The sequence below is a fragment of the Mangifera indica genome, chromosome 20, assembly GCF_011075055.1.
Source record: "Mangifera indica cultivar Alphonso chromosome 20, CATAS_Mindica_2.1, whole genome shotgun sequence".
Lineage (NCBI taxonomy): Eukaryota > Viridiplantae > Streptophyta > Magnoliopsida > Sapindales > Anacardiaceae > Mangifera > Mangifera indica.
The window spans coordinates 3032437-3053757 of NC_058156.1; the positions used below are offsets into that span (position 1 = coordinate 3032437).

Sequence of the window (21321 nt, forward strand, 5' to 3'; positions counted from 1 at the left end):
ATGAATTAAAGTTGATATAATCAGACATGGCCTAGATGTAATTTCCATCAAGTAGAATTTAAATTTAAAAAATTAAAATAATATATAAATAAAAGTAAATATGAAGATACGCATGATCTGTGAATGTGACAACAGAACCATTGTTAAAATATAAGAAGCAAACCATATGTTTCTTTATCAGTTTATCTCTTTCATCCTCAGAAATTTCAGCCAAGTGTAAAATAGAACTCTGAAGAACCATTGCTGCCATTTCATTTCCAGGTCTTTCACTGCAGTGCAAAGCCATGCTAACAGAAAAGATTGGCACAAAGTGATTTTTTACCAGCTCTGCAAGAGGTTGACCAGCAATCTGCAAGGATATAAATGTATGAGTAGTATGCAATAGACTATTTATGTAGGGCAAAATAATAGTACTGTATTTGACGATCAGGGAAACAATCATCGCAATCTTAATCTCTTGCTGGATGGTGAAAGTATTGATAAAAGTTGAATGGTAAATTACTCTTAGTATTCTTTAGGAATACTACCGGGTTATACACAATTGATAATAGAATATAGAATGGAAACCAAGAACTAACTCAATTGACTTTCCTATTGGAAAATAGGAAACAAAATAAGAGAATCTAGGATGAATAATAAAATTGCAACAAAATCCCTAACCAAATAGTAACAATCTACTGTTTCCTAAATAAGAGGAAAATTTGTATTCTCAATAGGTATAAACATGTTCAAATTTTTAGCTATGGCTCCAGAAAACTTTTATTTATTTCCAATCAAAGATTGATCTCCTCAGCATGCATTTTGTTAATCCACTTTTAGAAATTAAAGAATCAGGAATCTGCTCCAAACCTCAGCCACCCACTTCAGGTCAGAGTTTTCCCCATGCAAAACAAGAGCTGGAAGAAGCCAATGGCAACAATATTGCATAAAATAACTAGGTTCAGCATCTGATACGAAAAGCCGTCGAATCTGCAAACGTTGATAACCAAATTATCAGACTGAATGACGCTGATGCTAGTTGCCTACCCAACAACATAAAAGAAGGGCTTGAATCTGACAAAACTAGGTGCAGAGGAAACAAAAACTCCAAAGAAAATAGTAAGGGGTATGGCAAATATACAATAAACTATCTTGTATTCATTTCTATTAACCGTTCACACTATCCAACATATAAATAGGGTTTGTTGCAGATACAATGAGTACATTACCTCAACCAATGCAACTAAACTAACACCACAATCAACCCACCAAAAGAGGATTGAACCAAAGATTTCCTCAAAGTACTGTAACAGAAAGGAGCAAAAGAATTTATATGAAATGAAAGTGTCAGCAATAAAATGAAAGTTCATGTTAGTAATCTCAAGATGAGATCACCTTCCATCTAGTTGCATACTGGAGCTGTTGGGATAGATTATCAAGTGCCACATTCACCAAGTCCCTGAAGTAAAGAGACTATTATTAGAAAATGCAATTAGCCACTAAAATAAAAGACAGTGAAATTTTGTACCTCTGGCAAGGATCAATAGCAGACACAACACTCATCATGAAAACAGCCTGCATGTGCCACAGAAAATTAGCAATTGAAATCAACAAACATTACTCACTTGATAAGTATATGAAACTAAGAAATCCAACAAAGTTGGAAACATTATTTTGAAACTGTTTGATAACCAAACCAAAGAATACCTCCAGCTCTATTTTATCACTGTGCAAAGCAATATGCATAAGACTAATAATAATTGTCTCCAGTTTGGGACGAGGCTGGGGACCAGCAGCTAAGGCTTCCTTTGCATTGACAAGTTTTTCTTTTGAGTGAACAACCAGAATAGCACCAAAATTGTTACTGGGCATACCACCAAGGAAAATCAATATTTGTTTAACATCCAAAACATTTCTTGATGGTTGAAAGAATACAATCAGTTGCCAATATAACACAAAAATTTAGAGAGAAAAAAGAAACCTAGAAATATTTCAGGATCCAGGTGAAACCAAGAAACAAATAATTTCTTTCTTTCTTTCCTACTTTCATTCATTCTTTCTTTCTTTCTTTATTTTATTTCATCAAAAACTTAAATCGATTGATATAAGATAAGATACTAGTGAAGGAGGAAACAATTTTGAACCCTTGCAAAAAGACACATATATCTGCTGCAAGAATAGACAGGAATTACAAGAATCAATTTATATGCCTCAGAAAAACAAGCAACATCTCAATGTTGTATAAAACACGTTGACCTACAAGCTATTTTAAGCAATCTGGAAGGAGCAGAGATTTGCAAGCTATTTTCTTTTGTTAAGTAATATGTATACCAAAAAGCATCAATGAGAGCACAACAGTAACATACAAGTGTACAAAATGTTCAGCCTGTGGACCCCTTCCAAGCCATGTGTCAATGTTTGGTTATTGGAAACAGAAAGGGAAAGAAAATAAAATTTGTGTGCTTCATTTTTTCAGTTTTGCATTAGGTTGTCTAAATCAACAGAAATGGCACATTGCTACATAGTAGAAAAGTCATAGCCCCGACAAAAGCTCATATTGAGGGAGTAAGAAACTGTAGGATTTCTGAGATATCAGATTAGATTTTTCATAAGTAATATCTAAGATATATTTAAAATCTATCTTATTATTTAGGCTAGGATTTATCTATCTTTTATATTGTTTTTTATATAGACTTATCCTTGTTGGTAATCATCTATCTAGGAGAACTCAATATGTTAACTAGCAGTGTAGCAATATAGTTAAGAAATAGATGGGAAAAAACCAATAAACTTTCACTGCTTTATGGTATCAAAGCCAGGTTTTCTAACTGGTCTCGAACAAAAGATGGTAAATACAGCCATAATGATTAGTCCTAGAGATCCTCCTATTTCTAAACATCCCACTACTGGTGATGTACCTTCCTTGTCTGAAGCTTTATCTGATCAGACTGAGGCTCAACAGCCTTTGGCTATGGTTCAAGATACCATTGATCAAAATACAATTAAGATAGCAGTTGATAAACTAAATGGGAAGAACTATATACCATGGTTTCATCAATAAAACTGAATGTTCGTGGACGAGGAAAGATGGGTTTTTAACTGGTGTAACTACAGCACTGAATGAGGATGATCCAACCTTTCCAAAACGAGAGGTAGAAAATAGTACAATCATGTCTTGGCTGATCAATTGGATGGAGGCAGATTTCAGGCAGTTGTACCTCTTCTTTCCTACAGCAAAGGATATATGGGATGTTGCCAGGTATACCTACTCTCATTTGGGTAATTCTACCTCAGTTTTTTAGTTGAAATCAAAATAGAGAGAAACAAGACAAGGTGCTATGTTGGTAACTCAGTATTATGGTATTTTGACTAAGCTATGACAGGAGCTAGAATTGTTTTGTGATGCAAATTGGAACTGTCCACTGGATAGAGTGAAGTTTGTCAAGACGGTTGGGAAAGAAAGAGTATTTGAATTCCTTGTTGGGTTAGACAAGTAACTAGATGAAGTTAGGGGAAGAATTTCATGTAAGGGAACTTTACCATCCATTAGAGAAGTTTTTGTTGAGGTAAGAAGAAAGGAAAGTAGATGGAGAGTGACAATGTCAAGTCAGAGAGAATTCAATGGTTCAAGTACCCTTCCAGAATCAGAATTTTCTACCCTAGTGTCTAAAGAGCCAGGTACCTTTACTACTTAATGATCAAAAAAGTATGGGAGAAAGAGTGAAACTCCTATGGATTCCAATTTTCAAACACTTCTCTTCAAAGGGAGATATTAGGTAAAGAAAATAGTGTTTGGGAAACTCCTACACCAATGTCTATGTCATCATCTTGGCATGTGACACCACCTATAGAACAATCTGAAAATTTAGAACCTACTGAACTTGAATATTTAGAAATATTTGTATGACCTAAAAATTTAGAACCAGGGAGAGGATTGACAAGATCAAAACAAGCAAGCTTAAAGATCTATTCCCGAATACATGAAACTTAAAGCATTATACCTACTAATGACACTCATGGTCAACCACTTCAACCTAGGACAAAACTGTAATCACAACAGGAAATAATGCAAAGTTGCAAGGTTCAAAATCTTTAGCTCTTGAAAATATTGTTGTTGATGATAGTATTTACCTATCAATTGGTTTTAGGAAAGCAGTTAGATCTTGCATATTACAGCCTACTTTCAACTATGTATCCTATGATCAGTTATCTTCAAGGTTTCGTGCATTTGCTCTTAATGTATCAAGTGTATAATTGCCTAAGACAATACAAGAGGCCTTAGGTCATCCTAAGTGGAAAGAGGTTGTAATGGAGGAAATGAAAGCCTTAGAGAAGAATAAGACTTGGGAGCTAGTGAGTTACTTAGAGAGAAGAAGATTGTACGCTGCAAGTGGGTGTTTACTGTGAAACATAGAGTTGATGGTTCTATTGAGAGGTATAAGACCCGGTTAATTGCTAAGGGTTTACTCAAATATATGGGGTAGACTATGAGGAGATTTTTGCACCTATAGCCAAGTTGACTACCATTAGAGTGTTGTTGTCCCTAGTTGTCAACCTAGACTGACCTTTGCAACAACTAGATGTTAAGAATGTTTTTTCAGATGGTAACTTAGCAGAGGAGGTGTACGTGAGCTTACCGCATGGATTTGAGAGAAATAACCTGGGCAGTCAAATGTGTAAATTGAAGAAATCTTTATATGGTTTAAAGCCGTCACCTAAAGCATGGTCTAAGAAATTCGCTAAAGTTGTTAGGAGCTATTTTACTCAAAGGCAGGTTGATCATACCCTCTTCTTCAAGCATATGAATGGTAACACCACTATTCTAATAGTATTTGTGGATGATATATTTCTAACAATAGATAATTTAGAGGAAATAGAGTGGGTGAAGAAGGTGCTTGCCATGGATTTTGAGATAAAGGACTTTGGGCATCTAAAATATTTCCTAAAGATAGAAGTTGCTAGAAGTAAAAGAGGCAGTGCAGTTTCACAAAAGAAATGTATGCTAGATTTGCTACAAGAGACTAGAATGTTGGGTTGTAAATTGAGTGAAATTCCTATGGATTCTAATTTACAATTTAACATAGATAATGAAAATACACCAGTGGACAAGGGACAATGCAGAGATTGGTTGGTAGACTAATTTATCTATCTCACACAAGGTCAAAAATTGTCTTTCCTATGAGTATGGTGAGCCAACACATGCATAATCCACAAGAGAAACATTTGAAGGTTTTCAATCGAATCTTGCAATATCGAAAGAAGACTCGAAGTAAGAGCTTGATTTTGGGAAAAACACTACAGAAAGATTGAAGCATTCACAAATACTAACTGAGAAGGATCAATATATGATAAAAGGTCAACCTCAAGCTAATGCACCTTTGTTTGGGGGCATTTGGCAACCTAGAGGAGTAAGAAACAAATTGTGGTGGCTATGAGCAGCACAGAAGCTGAATTTCAGGCAATTACACAAAGTAATGGTGAGTTGATGTGGCTTAGGCTTATAGTAGAACTTAACATTGGAGGAGAGGAAATGTGAAGCTATACTATGACAACAAGGCAACTACCAATATTGCACATAACTCAATGCATCATAACAGAACCAAACATGTGGAAATCGATTGGCATTTTATCAAAGAAGAGATAGAAAAGAAGCTTTTGTGTGTTGTTTACTTGTCGGTTGCACACAAACAGCTAAGTGTGTGTTGTTTAGTTGTGTATTGTTCTACAGACAACTGATATTCTGACCAAGGGGCTACCTAGACAAAGTTTTGATAATCTAATGTCCAAGATGAAAATGGTGGATATTTTTGCACCAACTTGAGGGGGAATGTAAGAATTCTAAGTTATAAAATTAGATTTTTCATATATAATATCTCTGATCTATTTAAAATCTATCTTATTATCTAGACTAGAATTTATGTTATCTTTTATTTTGTTTTTGATATTGGCTTATCTCAATTAGTAATTATCTATCTAGGAGAACTCTATATATTAGCTTGAAAAAAAAAAGCAGTAAACTTTCACCGCTTTTAGAAAGAAGGCAACATAATAAAAGAAAATAATTCATGATAATTTAGTGAGCCCACCATATATCCTGGAAAAGCTCCTCATGCCCATCCCAAGTTTGGAATAGAACACCAATTCTTCTGCCCAGAAATAACCTGACTCGATAATCAGGATCTTGAAGCATCAAAAGTAGTCTCTCGATCATTGACTGCAAAGAGTTACACAACAGCAACAATAAAGAGAAATTATTGGGGGCAGGACTGGAGCAAGAGAAAAGGGATCAATATGTCTAATTAATATGGAAAAAAAAAAAACATAAATAAATAGAAACATAACAATCTACCCTATATTATGAATATGAGATAACAACCAGGTCAACAAAACCATTATGGATATTGCAAAACCAAATGAATTAAACAAGGAGTCCTGCACAGACTTATCAATTTAAGAGTCACATCAGTGTTAGCAAGTAGGGTTAGATTTAAGCCGAGGTATTATGTTAGAAACATGCCCTTATTTAAGATGTTTGTCAAACAAACGAAAACTTACATGTTACAAGCCAACATATCCACATCCAACAAAATATAGTACCACCAAATCAGAATGTCTATCTGTCAGGACTTGAGAGTTTTTGGAGAAACATGTCCTAATTCTAGGGGGTAGGATTTAGGGGACATATGCCCTAATTTTAGGGGTGGAATAAGTGTATATAAATGGTAGCTAGGGTTGAGTGGAGGAAGAAATTAGGGTTTTTACGCAACTTTAGACTGTAGACAGCTTTTAGACTCATTTTGGTGGTCATTGACACCTTGACTTGCCAAAATGGGAGGTCCTAGCCCCTCAAATTGTATGTTTATCCACTTATAAATCCCATTTATCAATAAAATAGCGTTTGTTTTCTGTATTGTCCATTATTTGTGTTGAAATTAGCCATGTATCTAACAATATCCCATTCCCAACAGTATGTCTCACAATGAACACGTTAAAATTACATATGTAAACTATAATATTTAACACTTCTCAACCATATTTGTAGTACTCAAATAAGAGAATATAACTTTTTGTAGAACAGGATAAAATCACAAAAAAGAGAATAAATATCATTCCATAATACTGCCCCTGGCTGCATACAGGGGTCTTATGAGTGTATATCCCTGCCATACCAAATCATAGATTTTGTGTTTACGAATAATTACCTGCCCAATATGAGGTGTGAGTGAAATAAAATTACACATACAGTCAATCAGCTTAACCCGTCCAGACCAGTCAAGAAGATCATATTCCGCAACTTTGTTCAAAAGATCCCCAAGATGTATCAAGCACTGAAAATCAAATTAAGCAATAACCTCAGCAGAGGTATATAACAATCCACTTTCAATGGGGTTGAACAACAAAATTGATACTTTGGAAACAAAAAAAAATCTTTTATCAACATCTAAACACTAGCAATAATAAATCCACCCAAACTCAAACCATGGTAAAGATTTAATTTCCCCCACCCAACCTAAAGAAATTGTTCATGGAAAACAAATATCTTATTTCAAAACTGTGAAATTAAACAATAGAATATCACAATATTTATTCTGAACAAACAGCTCAAAATTTTAATAAAGTCAACTCAAATATAACCACTACATTTTAAATTAAAACACAATAATTATAAACCAGGGTTTCTAACTAAATTTATAGTAAAATATCAGACAAAAACTGTAACAGAAATGACTACCATAACTTTTCTTCTTTAAATGTGATACGAACCTTAGGAGAACTACACTTCAAAAGCTAGCTATTGAGATGGGAGAGCCCAAAGCCATATAAACCCCACACTAGTTGCCCATACTTTCTAATGTGGGATCCAAGTGTTATACCTTGCACTTGGGATCCTAACATACCACCACGTTCTGCAACCCCGGCGCCCACACGAGCTGGCTGTGCGCTAGCTCCTGCTAGCCCCGGGCGAACACTGCAATACCGGCGTCACCACCCGCGCCGCACAATTGCAACTGGGAGACATGGTGATGGCTCTGATACCAAATGATACGAACCTTAGGAGAACCACACCTCAAAAGCTAACTATTGAGATGGGAAAGCCCAATGCCATATAAACCCCACACTAGTTGCCCATACTTTCCAATGTGGGATCCAAGTCTCATACCTTGCACTTGGGATCCTAACAAAATGCAGTATATTTATCCCAAATCCAAAGGAATGTAGAAGTTTTAGGTTTACCTGTTCAGGCACCCTTTCCCTCAATGATTGGACAGCATATTTTTTATCCCTTTCAGCAGTTTCAAACAATAGCAAGGTACCCAGAAGGCCATGAATAGCAGTCAGTATATGAGCACAATCAAGCTTAAGACTCACTTGCATCTTGATCATGTTATCCATTATTTTAACCTGCCAAAAGGAATGGAGGGGAAAGTGCAGCAAACATGGAACTGAGAATAGTATAACACAAAATGAAATGGGCAATGAAAATCCTGATATTGCTTAAATTTTTTCATGAATCACCAAACACGCAGTATCATACCAAGTCTATGATTTTTGTAGAAGAGGACCAGCTAGGATGCTGACAAAGATAGTAAAGAATCTTCTCACGAACCTAAGGTTGAAAATTAATATAACATTCCATGAGAAACTGAAGGATATGAAAAAGATACGCAGGTAATAAGGTCACAGATTAAAATACCTCAGGGCTGCACTCTTTCTCCATCAGCTCAAAGAGAATATCCCATGTAACATGTAAAACTGAGAAAAATGATGAAATTAAAAATATTATTTCCAACTTCCACTTCACTGCTGAATAGGACATTCCAGCGGCAAAATTCCCATTGACAGTCAAACTATTGACGTTCCTTGTATCCTCATTTACATCCAACTCCACATCCACAATCCTATTTCTATTGCTATTTAGTTTGCAGGAACGTTGTAGTTGTGTATCAGATACAGATACTTCCGAAAGTATCGTCTCAGACTGAGTATTACTTATGCAGTCAGAGTATTTTTCATACAGTCTGGTCAGAGACGTTAAAACCCTCTCAATGGCCTGAATTAGTCCATCATAAAGTGTAGCATCTAGAACATCTTGATCTCTCCATTGGACAAAAACAGGGGAGCAGATAAAGCTTCTAAGTGAAGATACAAGGAAGCTTCTTTCATTAAAATCAGAGTTTGAGCCAAAACAACCAAGAGATTGAACATCACTGTAGTTTTCTTGGATTAAATCAACTGAATGATCTATTAATTCTAATAAGCAATGACCCACTTTGGAGAGAAACAAAGAAACCTCTCTTTTCCTGAAATTAATAAGGAACATAAAACATAAGTAAAAGCCGATGTGCAAAAAAGAAAAGGAAAAGATAAATAAATAAAGATGCTTATAAATAAATAAAGATGCTTAAGAACACTCTTCAAGGCGAACATATAGCCTTTGCAATGATCTTCTAAACACAAAGGTAATGCCCATTCACTAATCATTGATGTATATCCCGGACCAAACTGACAAATACCCTATAAATGGCTTCAAGAAAAGAAACCAGGTAGCATATTTTTAATTTATTCTTGTAATGGTATCACAGAAACAACCAGTAAGATCAAAAACACACAGCCTATCGAGTAAATAAGATATACCAACCAGCTAAGCTAATAGTTACTTCAAACTAATTTGCTACGTCCAGTAGTAGATGAAAACAAAGAAAATAATCATGAAGTTTGGCTAACCAACAACACAGGAAAAATTAAACAAGGTACAACAACAATCAGATGCAATCCCAAAATATGAAACAAACCCTATTATATTAAGGGGAAATTCATTATAAAAGACAAGAATTTTTTCCTAATTAGTAAGAAAGAAAAATGGTACTTGTTAATTAGAAAAGAATGATATACAAACCTTGTTAAAAACAAGCCATACATAATATTGGACAGTAAAGCACACATAATGAAGACCTCTGATAGAGGCTTCTGTTTGGTATTCTTATTTAATACAGCTCCAAGAATGTAATTCTCCATTTCATGCAGAAGTGGATCTCTAAGTTGCTGGGGAAGACATACACTCTGATGGCAGTAAGATGAGAAAACCTGACAATAATCAAAACTGAACAATATTAATGATCAGATAAAACCCCAAAAAAAAAAAAATGAAAACCTAAGGTACAATATGGTTCACCTTAGAACTAGAACCCAAATCAAATTTTGCAAGAACTTCCACAAAGCATTTAAAAGGGTCAAGCTGCCTTTTGTGCTCACATTCATCTATCTACAAAAACGATCAAATTTCATCTTCTCATTCACAAACATAAATGTAAAAGAACCAAATGTCAAATGGCAACCAATAGAGATTAAAAACAGCACACACCTTGAACCTATCATCTCCAATGTCGGTAACATCTAGAAAAGAGTATGACAAGAAATTCCCTCCGTGGTAATTTGTAAAAGGAGAACAACCAGCACAAAGAGCATAAATGGCTGCTGGTAACAACAATACCAAGCATTCATTCAATGTGGAATCCTCCTGCCCAAGGAGATATTAGCAATTAACAAAGAATAACACAAACTCAGAAAGAAAGCAGGCATTAAACTTTTAACATAAAACATCATGAAGCAACTCAAGGTAAGAAAATAATGAAAGCATAGGGGGAAAAGATTTAATTAAACATATTTATCCACAAAATCTGCAATCTTTCTAAAATCCAAATTTAAAGTATACAACCACTAGACAGAATGGCAGAACAATACAAAGTTGTTGCCAATCCAACAGTCCTGCCAAGTATAAATTGATATCTAAAGCATTATAAGTCAGAAGGAGTCCATTTAAATTATCACAGAAAATCCAGAAGTATTTCGCATGCCCCCATATTACATAAATTGGCCATTTTTTTAATATGCAAACTTACTAATATCAAAACTCAAAAGATTAGCCAAAACAATAAGGACAATTCAATATACTTTCTAGTTATCCCTCTACCTCGATCAACACCTCAACTTCCCTCCCTAATCAAGAGAACCTTATTATTTTCTTTTTTTCGTTGCACAACTAGGACAGATTGTAATCAACTATTTCACCATCAAAGATCACTGGTTACTGGACAGCATAGATGGAAGATATTGTCAACAAAATTGGATAGGTGAATATGTTAAGACAGCAGCAACAGAACACATAAGGGAATTGAAACTTAATCTATACTCTGATAACAGAAATAAAGTTTACTGCATCTAAAGACAAGACAATCATATTTAAAAGAAAAAATCCAATATTGCATAGGAATTCATGGCCAACAGACCTTGTAGTCAAGATAACCCAAGGTTGCTCTCAACAGATTTTTCCTCAGATGAAAAATGTCTCGATGGTCACCCTGCACAAACATATAAATGGTAGACATGATACATAAATTATATTGGCATTGACTAGTCAGCTCAAGCTCTAGAAGTAAAAGAAAGACCCAGGTCAAAGTTCACCATCTTGGGACCTCAAGCTCATTTGAACGGGAATGACATACAATAGGCACTATTTTGATAATAAGTATGTTGTGCCTAGTAGAATTTAAAAAAAAGCCCTAGCTGGCTGCTGTTGAATTCAATCTATAGGAAATCTCACCCAAAGCAAGCTTACAACTTCTGCTGCCACTTCATAATCTTAACTAGTTCAAACTGAGCAAAACTTAAGTTTTATGTAGTTCGCATTGCTGAGAGTCCTCAAGATATATTAGCGTAATTTTTTTTGGTAAATCAGCTGAAATAATCCTGAATTTGGGGGGCCATTTGAAAATAATTTGTTTCTAATTTGCACAACCTATCAAACTACTCACTCTCTTGAAATAACAAATGTCACTTTATTATAAACTAAAACTATTACTGGACACATAGACAGCAGGGCTTTTAGCAAAACTAGATAAACAAGATGTGGACTAAACCACAAGGTGTCTTAATAATGTTTACACTAAAATTTATAAATTAAACTAGAAAAACTCAGCATTGTCTAGACACATTCTTGTCTAGCAAAATGACATAATGCCATTATGTACTAAACACACTAGACAGACTCGATAACAGCTAGACAACTTGTTATCTAGCAAGACTTGACATTGACTAGATGGCATGTTTACTCGCAAAAAGTTGTATGCAATAGATTGGCACTCTGAACTGAGATTTTGCCACATTTTAAATCACCCCCTACTGTAGGGTTATTTTAGCCAATTTCCATTTTCTTTACTTGATAACATCAAAACCTTTAAAAAAAAAAAAAGCTAGCAAAATTGGTGGAGCATTAGAATTTTTAAGAAGAAATCTTGGGTTCGAACCTTTATCACGTTTATAAAACCTTCTAATTAATTACTTACCAAAGAAAAAACATCAAAAACCTAAGTCAAACAGCAAAACCAGAATCAATAATAAATTTAAAACTTTATAGCCAAAAGGCAAGGAAAAGGAAACAAGTAGTTAAAATAGTGGGGCAAGAGCTGGGGAAACTATGAGCAAGTGGCATCCAACTCCAAAAAAGACAATAAGGAAATGACATTAAGGTGAAGAAAAAACCTAGAAAATCCAACGAAAGCCACTTACTTGAGAACCTTTACGTGAAAAATAGCATGCTATGAAGTACAAGGCAGACCTGGATGACATCATAAAGACAGATCAGATAAAAATTGAGAAAAGAATAAAAGCACAAGGTCACACTTTAAGGTCTTTAAGTGAGACAAAAAAAAAGTCAAGTACCAATAATCCCCTTCTCTCCACCCAGCAAAAACAAACTTCCAGACTGTCTATTACCCTTATTTAATTGACAAACTCTGGTCACATGATCTATAAGAGTTTAAAAGATGTGCTTACCATGGAAGACAAGAATTGTATTCAAACTTAGGGATGAAGATTTTGCTTTCATCACAGCATACATACAAGACATTTTCAAATAACTGAAACACAGTGGGTAAGCTAAAGAGTGAGCTATGATATAAAATGCTTACAAGTAAATTTAGGAGAAAATTACCAACTAGTTTTCCAAAATAGTTTCCCCAAATTTGAGGACAGAAAACAGAATAAATACTCTACAGCTCCCTAACGCTTGCAGATTTCTCCAGGCAACAACTTCTAGAAAAGAAACTTCGATAACATTATGTCAGATTTCAGACCTACATTATATAATGCCTTGATCAAATGACAGAAATATTATTTGTGTTCCTAAATCAGTCATATGTGAAGTTCTCCTAAGTAGATACTCTGCACCTTTATTTCCAGATATTAGATATAATATCAAACCCTCCACCTCCAAAAGGGGTGACACAACAACTCTATTAGCAGTCTGACAAACAATGTAGAACTGTCTTGGAAAATATCATCATAAAGTATGGTAACAGTTTGGGCAGGCAAATATAATTTTTCTAAGGGATTAACATAACATCTAACTGAAATCTATTACAAGATTTGCAACCCCAGCGTTCAAGCTCACAAGCATTAAATGTGTTTCCCCGTTCATATCTTTCTTTGTCTTTAATTAGAAGCATAGAATTGGAATTTGTAGAACTTAAAAATATACATGCTATAGCAGCACTTTAGGAAGTTCCTCACAGAAAATCACAATTAATTTACATGAGCTCAACTTTATATAATATTAAAGGGAGTTCCTGTATTTTACATTAAGTCAAAGAAAGATGCACATACGTTGATGGCATTTGTTTGAATAACTGGAGATCCCATACATCTTGGGGTACGAAACATGTATTTATTGAATCCTAAGAGAAGAAAATAAGTAAATTGCTTAACAAGATGAACTCTGCATAGAAAGTCAAGAAAAAAGCATGTAATCTAAAACTGAAAGAGTCTTGTACTCACACATGAAAGAATGCGTCCAAGGAGCACCAAAGCAGCCTCCACCTGCATGAATGAACCCAAATGCACATTGTAGTACAAGATTAACGAACTACATAAATGAAACATTTCTCATTGCAATACAGTATTATTGGTCAACATTACATACCAGAACTGATAATATTCAATATTATGACGGATTATACACAAAGATAGCAAAATAACACAGATTGCATTTATGTTACTGTCTCATCTACAGACTCCAACCTTTTATCAAAGCTTATCTTTCGAATGTGACAAAAATGAGTGTGCATACCAACCTTTTGGACCCAAAAAAAAAAAAAAGAAATAGCACCAAATGAGGAACCCTTTCAATTATAGAGACATCTTATAAACAGAACATAAGGAGCAGAGAGACATTGCAACAAGAGAAGTAAAATTTGCTTGAGACTACCCTAGAAACAAGAACAAAAATAAATCCTTGTACATAACAAATCAGCCCAGAAGCAAATACATGGAATTTCAATTAACCTAAGTGATTAAAGGCATCAACTAAAGGAAAAATCACTTGACACCATCCACCATCTATATCCATTGTACATCTCAAAATCAGACCCTAGAAGTAAATATAGCTTCCTAACCAATAGAACAGGAAAATGATAAATCTAATTGATAAAAGAACAAAGCCAACAATAACTTACCACTGTGGTTAAATTGCTGAATATTGGTAAACCATGCATCAGACAGTTCCAAATCATTTGCCAGCCACAATCAAACTGCAAAAAAAAAAAAAAATCCAACAACCAAGTAAATCGAACTCCCATTAAGATGAATAAACTGTTTGGGATACAAACAGCAGCACAAAACAGAGAGTTGCAAGTTGCAAGGTGATCACTTTTATTCAAAAATGGAAAAAAAAAAATAAACTGGAATCCTGTCAACTCTAAGTTCTCATCATGACTTCACATGAATGCAAATTCAGAAAAATGAGGAATGACAGGTTTTCAAAGATAAGACAAAGTTCTAGAAAGAATAGAAATGAAAAACTTGAATAGCAGGGTTTCTACCATATTATGGTTTAAATGAAACAAAAATAAAACACAACAAAGATTCATCATTGAATGTTATAGGGAAAACAAATCAACATGCCTTATTAGGGGAAAATGATGAACTTGATGGAATCTCCACTGGTGAATTTGGAAGCAACAGTGCAGAAGACAGTTCCTGCAAACTCCTTTGGATGCATGTAAACACACATAAGAGAAAAGAAAGAAGAAAAGGGAAAAGAAACATAATTCCAGAAGTTTAAACTTCATATTTAATAATACAAAAAGGCAGTAGCAATTGAACTTGCAAGATTGTCCTTGATATTACACTGCATCTCAACAATAAAGATAACCCTTGGCACAGGCTCAAAGGATTCAATCATTAAGTAATTTGTTACAATAGTAAATCAAAGCATACCGCAAGGTCCATAGCAAACCATCATAAGCGTGCCTCATGTTTGCATCATTCAAAATTCTGCACATTAAGCACACAATGATATAGCAAGAATGCCATTTATGTGGGAAGTAATATTGCCAGCAGAAACACAGAATAAATGTGTGTATTTGAGTCAAAACTATATCAGGTAAGAATTTTCATGAGCAGCAACTGTTGAAACACTCATAAAATTCCTAAAATGCTCTTTGTCAACCAGCAAATGCTAAAAAAACCTACATAGACACCTGACTCAGAGGAATGACCAACAATCCAGATAGTTAATTGTGGTAAACGCAATAAATAAATGACAATTAAAGTTGTGCCAGGATTCAGACAGAAAAAGTTTTAAATGGTGAACAACTATGCAGTCTCTTTGCTACAATGTCAACACTCCACAGTAGTAATTTTAACAGTGAAATTATTTTGTCAACCATGATAGAGAAAAATACCAGAAAGATCAATACACAAAGTTTTTTTTTTTTTTGACATTATTATTGTTGCAATAAACTATAGATCAGGTCAATACACCAAGTTAAAATGGGACAAGTAGCCAATAACAGATTGCTGACATATAATTACCTTTCAAAGTTTGTGTAAATGCCCTCAAACCAATAGATAAAAAGGTCCTCACTAATGCAAGTGTAGTAATTGCAAATGAGACAGCGAAAAACAGCATGCCTGCAATGCATTTCATTAATATGAATGTCATAAAAAAACAGAATAAAGATGAGAAGATAGTGTGTGTGTGTGTGTGTGTGTGTGAGAGAGAGAGAGAGAGAGAGAGAGAAGGATTGCGTTACTCTAGAATGGGCACAAGTAATCATAATTTTATTGCATTGGAAAAAAGCACAAGCATTATGCATAAAATAAATAAAATTTACATACATATATCACACAACATATATTTTTTATGTCAAAGACATAATTAACTCATTCCTCCTTTTGTAAATGTTATATTCAATACAATACTATTTGTTTCTTATTAAAAATTATGCCATCAGTGCATATATCAAGAGAACTTTGTTAACGACACAAAATTCTCATTAAATATCATTATTCAAAGCCATAATGATGTTATTCTAATATCATATTACATCAGGAAGACCCCATTACCTATCATTTACCCACCATCTTGTTGACATTGAACTGACATATTAAATAGGGCTAAATCCAAACTGTACTGGCTCCACTCAAAATCCAGTTCAACTCGATTTGGCTTAGCTTGAATTCATTTAACTCAAGTTCACGCAAAGATAGTCACCTCTTTTTTAAAATTGAATTGAACCGAACTTGAATTAAAGGAAGTTTAGCTTACTCTGACTTGTGAACTAAGGAATGGTTCGACTCTATTTAAACTTGGCTCGATTCAAATTATGTTAAGCAATTGTCAAAACAACATCATTTGTTCATTATTGGGTAAAAAGATGTCGTTTCATTAATAAGTCGCAAACTCAAGCCACAAATTCAAGTCATAAGCTCAAATCGAACCATTTTTCATTTGAATCAAACTCAAACTACCCTTAATTTTGGCTCATCGAACTTGAACTGAATCATTTTTTATTCAAACCAAACTTGAGCCAAGAAGTGTTCAAGCTTGGCTCGGTTTATATCCACTCCTACTATTAAATGAAACCCAAATAATCAAATCTACTATGTGGTTGTTTAGCATGAAAGAAAAAGAAAAGGAGCTTAGGGAAGTAAAGGTCTAAATAAAGGATGCTTCTAGTTATATGGAAGATCCACATCAAATATATATATATTAAACTTATAATATTATCTAGTTTAACAAAATAGCAAAAGATTCCTGATCAGAAATGCAGAAATGATATTGATAGGAACTTCCAATAAAATTCAAGAAAAGTAATGGACAATTAGTTGTATAATAGAATGAAGAAGTCTACAATGGAGGCTTAAAAAAGGTTGGATATATTAACAAAATTCAATATAACTACATTTAAATTTATATCATCAAGAACGTATGTCACAGTTACTTCAATTTTACAATGTCTTTTGTGAAGACTAAATCAGATCATAACCTTCCATAATTGACATAATTATAGCACACAACCAGACCTCAAAATTTGTATAAGCTAGCAACAATGATGCCACAGACGCTACCAGGACATGATCAGACTTAATCAAATCTTGTTTGACAGAACAAGTAATTATCTAGTTGAAGTCACTTCAAACTGCTTTTTTGTACATAAGAGCATTCCTATTGATACAAATTTACTGCATATCAAATTGTAGAAGACAAAGGGTGGAAATAAAATTACAAAAAAAAAAAAAAATTAAATATAGATAAAATTGACTTGGCATCATATATATTCACAAAATTTGAGGAAACTTGAAACTGTGATGAATATCAAGCCATGGAAGACAAGACTTGAGCATTACCTATATCACTAAAAAATTTATTTAAGAGACCTAATTTCCAAAATAAAACATACCATAACCACTTTCCTTTCATGAGGGCCTCCTTTAGAAGGTGAGAAGCATGCTCCCTCTTGGCCCGTTTTTCAGTTGATGGTGCTTTGGTCATATGAACGCATGCCTGGTGGAAAATAAGCAATATTATGCTAAGAAACTTTGTTTCTCTAATTGGACTCCAAATAGAATAAGATTCAGTTAACAACATTAACTAAAAGAATAAGTAGGAGCTCTGATGCATAAGAGTGTAGAATTATACCCGATAAAATACAAGTGCCGCAAGCTCCACCAAACCACATTGAGAGCTATTGAGAGTTCCAAACTTATCATCCTTAGTACCATCATTCCTGAATACACAATGCACAACCATCCATGAAATCACAACATGGAACTCCACTATAAATTGAATAGAAAAAGAAAATTGACAAAGAATAACAATTAAAACACTGACCTCGGCACACCAGCACCAGGTAAACTGCTTTGATCTAGTTCCTTGCATACAAGATCCAGAAGTTGTTCAACCAGAGAACTTGCTTCAGAAACATCTCTAGTTAAGTTCAGTTGTAGCCTAGCATATAAAATAAGAGCATCCTGCAAAAGAGAAGTACATAAACACGTAACACAGACTAACAAAGCATACAGGAATAGGAAAATCCAATTGCAAATTATAAATGGTTAAAAACCTTGAGACCACGATCATGGGTTGTAAGCCAACAGCGATAAACAAAATGCTGCATGGAATCATGGATCTCCAAGGACTGGCAACCCAAATTTGGTCCATCCTTTAACAAATAGGTATTAACACAATCCATAAGCTTCCGTGAAATCTTCCCCTCATCCCTGAAAATGTTACAAGCAATGGCCCGAATACCATATCAGAGTCAGCACTTCTCAAAAGGTAGATCTAAGAAGAAATAGCATGTTAATAGTATATACAGAAAAGGAAATATATCAATTTGATTAATGATGTACCTTAAAAAAGAAAATATCCGGATGAAACCCTTAACAATACCTTCCCTAAGAGTTTCTGGAAAATCTCCCGGGGCATTTTCTAAAAGCGACTGGAGAGTCAGGATGCAGCGAAAGACCTCCTCTTTCTGACTATATTGACTATTATTTTTCTCCTCAAGGTTTGATTCCACCTTCTCCATGTATAGACACATTAGGTCTTGCCAAAACAGATATTTAAGTAAGAAATTGAAAATAGTGAACAATGATTAAATAAAAAGACAATTTCATTAACAAGCAGGAATTATATGATTCTCATATGAAAACTCACTTCTGTAAATGCACTTCCCCATGTGAAAACAATAACCTCTAACCGCCAAAAGATCCCGAAGTATAATCCCATATTCCGACTGAAAACTTGGAACATTGCTTAACACATCGAAAACATGTCTAAAAAGTCTTTTAACCACAGATAATAGAGGTAACACCTTTCCTGGCAGGAACATAGTGATAGAACAAACAACATCAATCACTGCTCCACTTCTTCCATCAAAAAATATATATAAACACTCACACACATAATCATTCCTTAGAGAACCAATCCATTGATCTGGTGCCTATCACCATTTTGCGCCAGCAAAACTGAGAAAGTAAATGAAACAGAGAGGATAACAATCCATCCCTGGGGAGAGTGGGGGAAGGTAACTCAATCAAATAAACCCAAGAAACTAGTTGTCCTTTCAATCAATAAATCAAAGTTTTAAATTAACAACCCATTTGCAAGATCATTATCAATTTCTGATAAGAAATTACTACTTCTATACACCAAATATTGCAATCTATATTAGCAACCAAAAATACAGATTGGTCAGTAATTCTATTAACAAACTATTTCCAACTTCTTTGGCCAGGGAACTTCAGAAGGGTTAGGTTTTTTCAATTCTCTCTTTAAAGAAAACAAAAGTTGACTACCTTCAGAAATTGATTTTTTTTAATAATTATAAGATCACTTTGCAGACACATTCTGAGGGATCCAAAGTCATCCTGCATGACAGTTTCTTGCTTTTATTTTTTATTCAACTCTTTACTTTTAAAAACATATTTCAACCGACAGGTAATGATTACATATGTGCTAATCAACAATGAAAAACTTTCAATAAACATTTAAATTATTACATAAATCAGACACTTGACCATATCATGCAATTTCTAACCTGAAAACTTGGCATCTTCAGCTCGTTGGATGACAGCTCGAAGAGATTTTGCAAGATTAATCTTAGGCGGGCGCCGCTTGCTTGTAGATATTTCTAGTTTTATGCAACTGATGAGCAATATTACAAGATATGGCCATGTATCTGCTGCAGAAACAATTTGAAACATTGCAATCTGTTTTTAACAATTTATTCACACAATGCCTCTTAAACGTACATTTAATAATTGCAAATACACGTTAATCTTACAGCCAGGAATATCATTCGAATCCAACTTTGCAGTGTTCTTTCCAAGAAATCTGCAGAACATGACAGATCTTTCTCCTTCTAACCATGTACACAACAACTTTATTCCTTCCTAAACACATATATACAAAGTCAGACAATGAAAATATTATTGTAAAGTTTAATTTAGTGTATAGTTGGGGAAGCAGAGGATGCTTGAAACATCAATCGCTACTTGAGACTTAAGAAAACAATAACATTCAACAGAAATGACCCAAAATAATAAAAGAAATAAATTAACCAAATTCTGCGATAGTTAAAACATTAAAACAAAAAGGAGTAACAAAAAACCTCTCTCGCTTTGGCCTTATCAGAGGAGAGTTTATCGGCAATCTCTTGAAAGTCCCTTGACGTTATCATTGGCGGGAAAACGTTTGAAGCGTCTAGAGACAGTAGGAGTGTTGAGTCAAGACTCTGGACATCTGAGACGACCTAAGTGTGTGTGTGTGTGTATATATATATATATATATATATGTTTTAGGGTATATAAAATTAATCAACATTCTCAGGGTATACAAATAGAATCATTTAGAATGAGGCGGAAGGAATTTGCCCACAGTAAGTAAAGTATGATTTGACTAAAGTTTATCGCATTTAAATTTCAGTACACCCTATATTTATATATAATTAAATAATTTTAAATTAAAAATAAAATAATATTCAATTACATAATAATATATTATCTATATATTTAAATTATATATAAAAATATATACATATAACATTATTTTTTAAATTTTACTATCGATAATAAAAAATAAAATAAGATTATATACATAAATAATATGCATAACTTTATATATAAATAATAACAAGTCATTATATAATTAGATAATTTAAAATTAAAAATAAAATAATATTTAATAACGTAATAATATATCATTATTTGTATATAAAATTATACATATTATTTGGTTTATAATTGAGGCAAAGTGTTTTAGTAAACTCTAATGGGTTATTTGACTTAAAATAAAAAATTTGGTCAAAAAATACTTGAAAATCTATTGGTTTTAAGCATGAATTGCCCAATACCAGGTAATTCACTTCTACCAGAGGCAAAATATGATTTGTGAAGACTTTCTTAGTCAGTATGATTTGGATTTGATTGCATGCTTTACAAAGGTTTATTAAACTCCAGTCGAATCGGGGCTTTTCGGCTAAGTCCAATCTCACGTGA

At 33.9% G+C, this 21321-nt stretch overlaps 1 protein-coding gene across 8 annotated transcripts in view; it reads right to left on the reverse strand.

Annotated features, from left to right (window-relative positions):
* Nucleotides 1-20599, reverse strand: part of LOC123204513 (serine/threonine-protein kinase ATM) — a 42643-nt gene extending 22044 nt beyond the window's left edge. For 6 of the 8 annotated variants that reach the window (XM_044621218.1, XM_044621217.1, XM_044621216.1 and 3 more), the window contains exons 1-31: nucleotides 20436-20599; nucleotides 20109-20217; nucleotides 19863-20006; nucleotides 18980-19141; nucleotides 18673-18868; nucleotides 18384-18540; nucleotides 18152-18291; nucleotides 17960-18047; nucleotides 17721-17824; nucleotides 15850-15948; nucleotides 15253-15309; nucleotides 14938-15022; nucleotides 14490-14564; nucleotides 13813-13854; nucleotides 13642-13712; nucleotides 12547-12595; nucleotides 11268-11339; nucleotides 10343-10498; nucleotides 10154-10243; nucleotides 9878-10065; nucleotides 8675-9281; nucleotides 8516-8587; nucleotides 8215-8382; nucleotides 7182-7307; nucleotides 6066-6193; nucleotides 1687-1843; nucleotides 1508-1554; nucleotides 1375-1438; nucleotides 1209-1283; nucleotides 850-969; nucleotides 164-349 (exon numbers count right to left, since the gene is read on the reverse strand). In XM_044621218.1, the coding sequence (XP_044477153.1) occupies nucleotides 164-349; nucleotides 850-969; nucleotides 1209-1283; nucleotides 1375-1438; nucleotides 1508-1554; nucleotides 1687-1843; nucleotides 6066-6193; nucleotides 7182-7307; nucleotides 8215-8382; nucleotides 8516-8587; nucleotides 8675-9281; nucleotides 9878-10065; nucleotides 10154-10243; nucleotides 10343-10498; nucleotides 11268-11339; nucleotides 12547-12595; nucleotides 13642-13712; nucleotides 13813-13854; nucleotides 14490-14564; nucleotides 14938-15022; nucleotides 15253-15309; nucleotides 15850-15948; nucleotides 17721-17824; nucleotides 17960-18047; nucleotides 18152-18291; nucleotides 18384-18540; nucleotides 18673-18868; nucleotides 18980-19141; nucleotides 19863-20006; nucleotides 20109-20217; nucleotides 20436-20504 (3903 nt within the window). In that variant the 5' untranslated portion in view covers nucleotides 20505-20599. The remainder of the gene's footprint in view (nucleotides 1-163; nucleotides 350-849; nucleotides 970-1208; nucleotides 1284-1374; nucleotides 1439-1507; nucleotides 1555-1686; nucleotides 1844-6065; nucleotides 6194-7181; nucleotides 7308-8214; nucleotides 8383-8515; nucleotides 8588-8674; nucleotides 9282-9877; nucleotides 10066-10153; nucleotides 10244-10342; nucleotides 10499-11267; nucleotides 11340-12546; nucleotides 12596-13641; nucleotides 13713-13812; nucleotides 13855-14489; nucleotides 14565-14937; nucleotides 15023-15252; nucleotides 15310-15849; nucleotides 15949-17720; nucleotides 17825-17959; nucleotides 18048-18151; nucleotides 18292-18383; nucleotides 18541-18672; nucleotides 18869-18979; nucleotides 19142-19862; nucleotides 20007-20108; nucleotides 20218-20435) is intronic. The other 2 variants (XM_044621212.1, XM_044621219.1) reach the window with 2 other exon arrangements.
* Nucleotides 20600-21321: the final 722 nt, after the last annotated feature.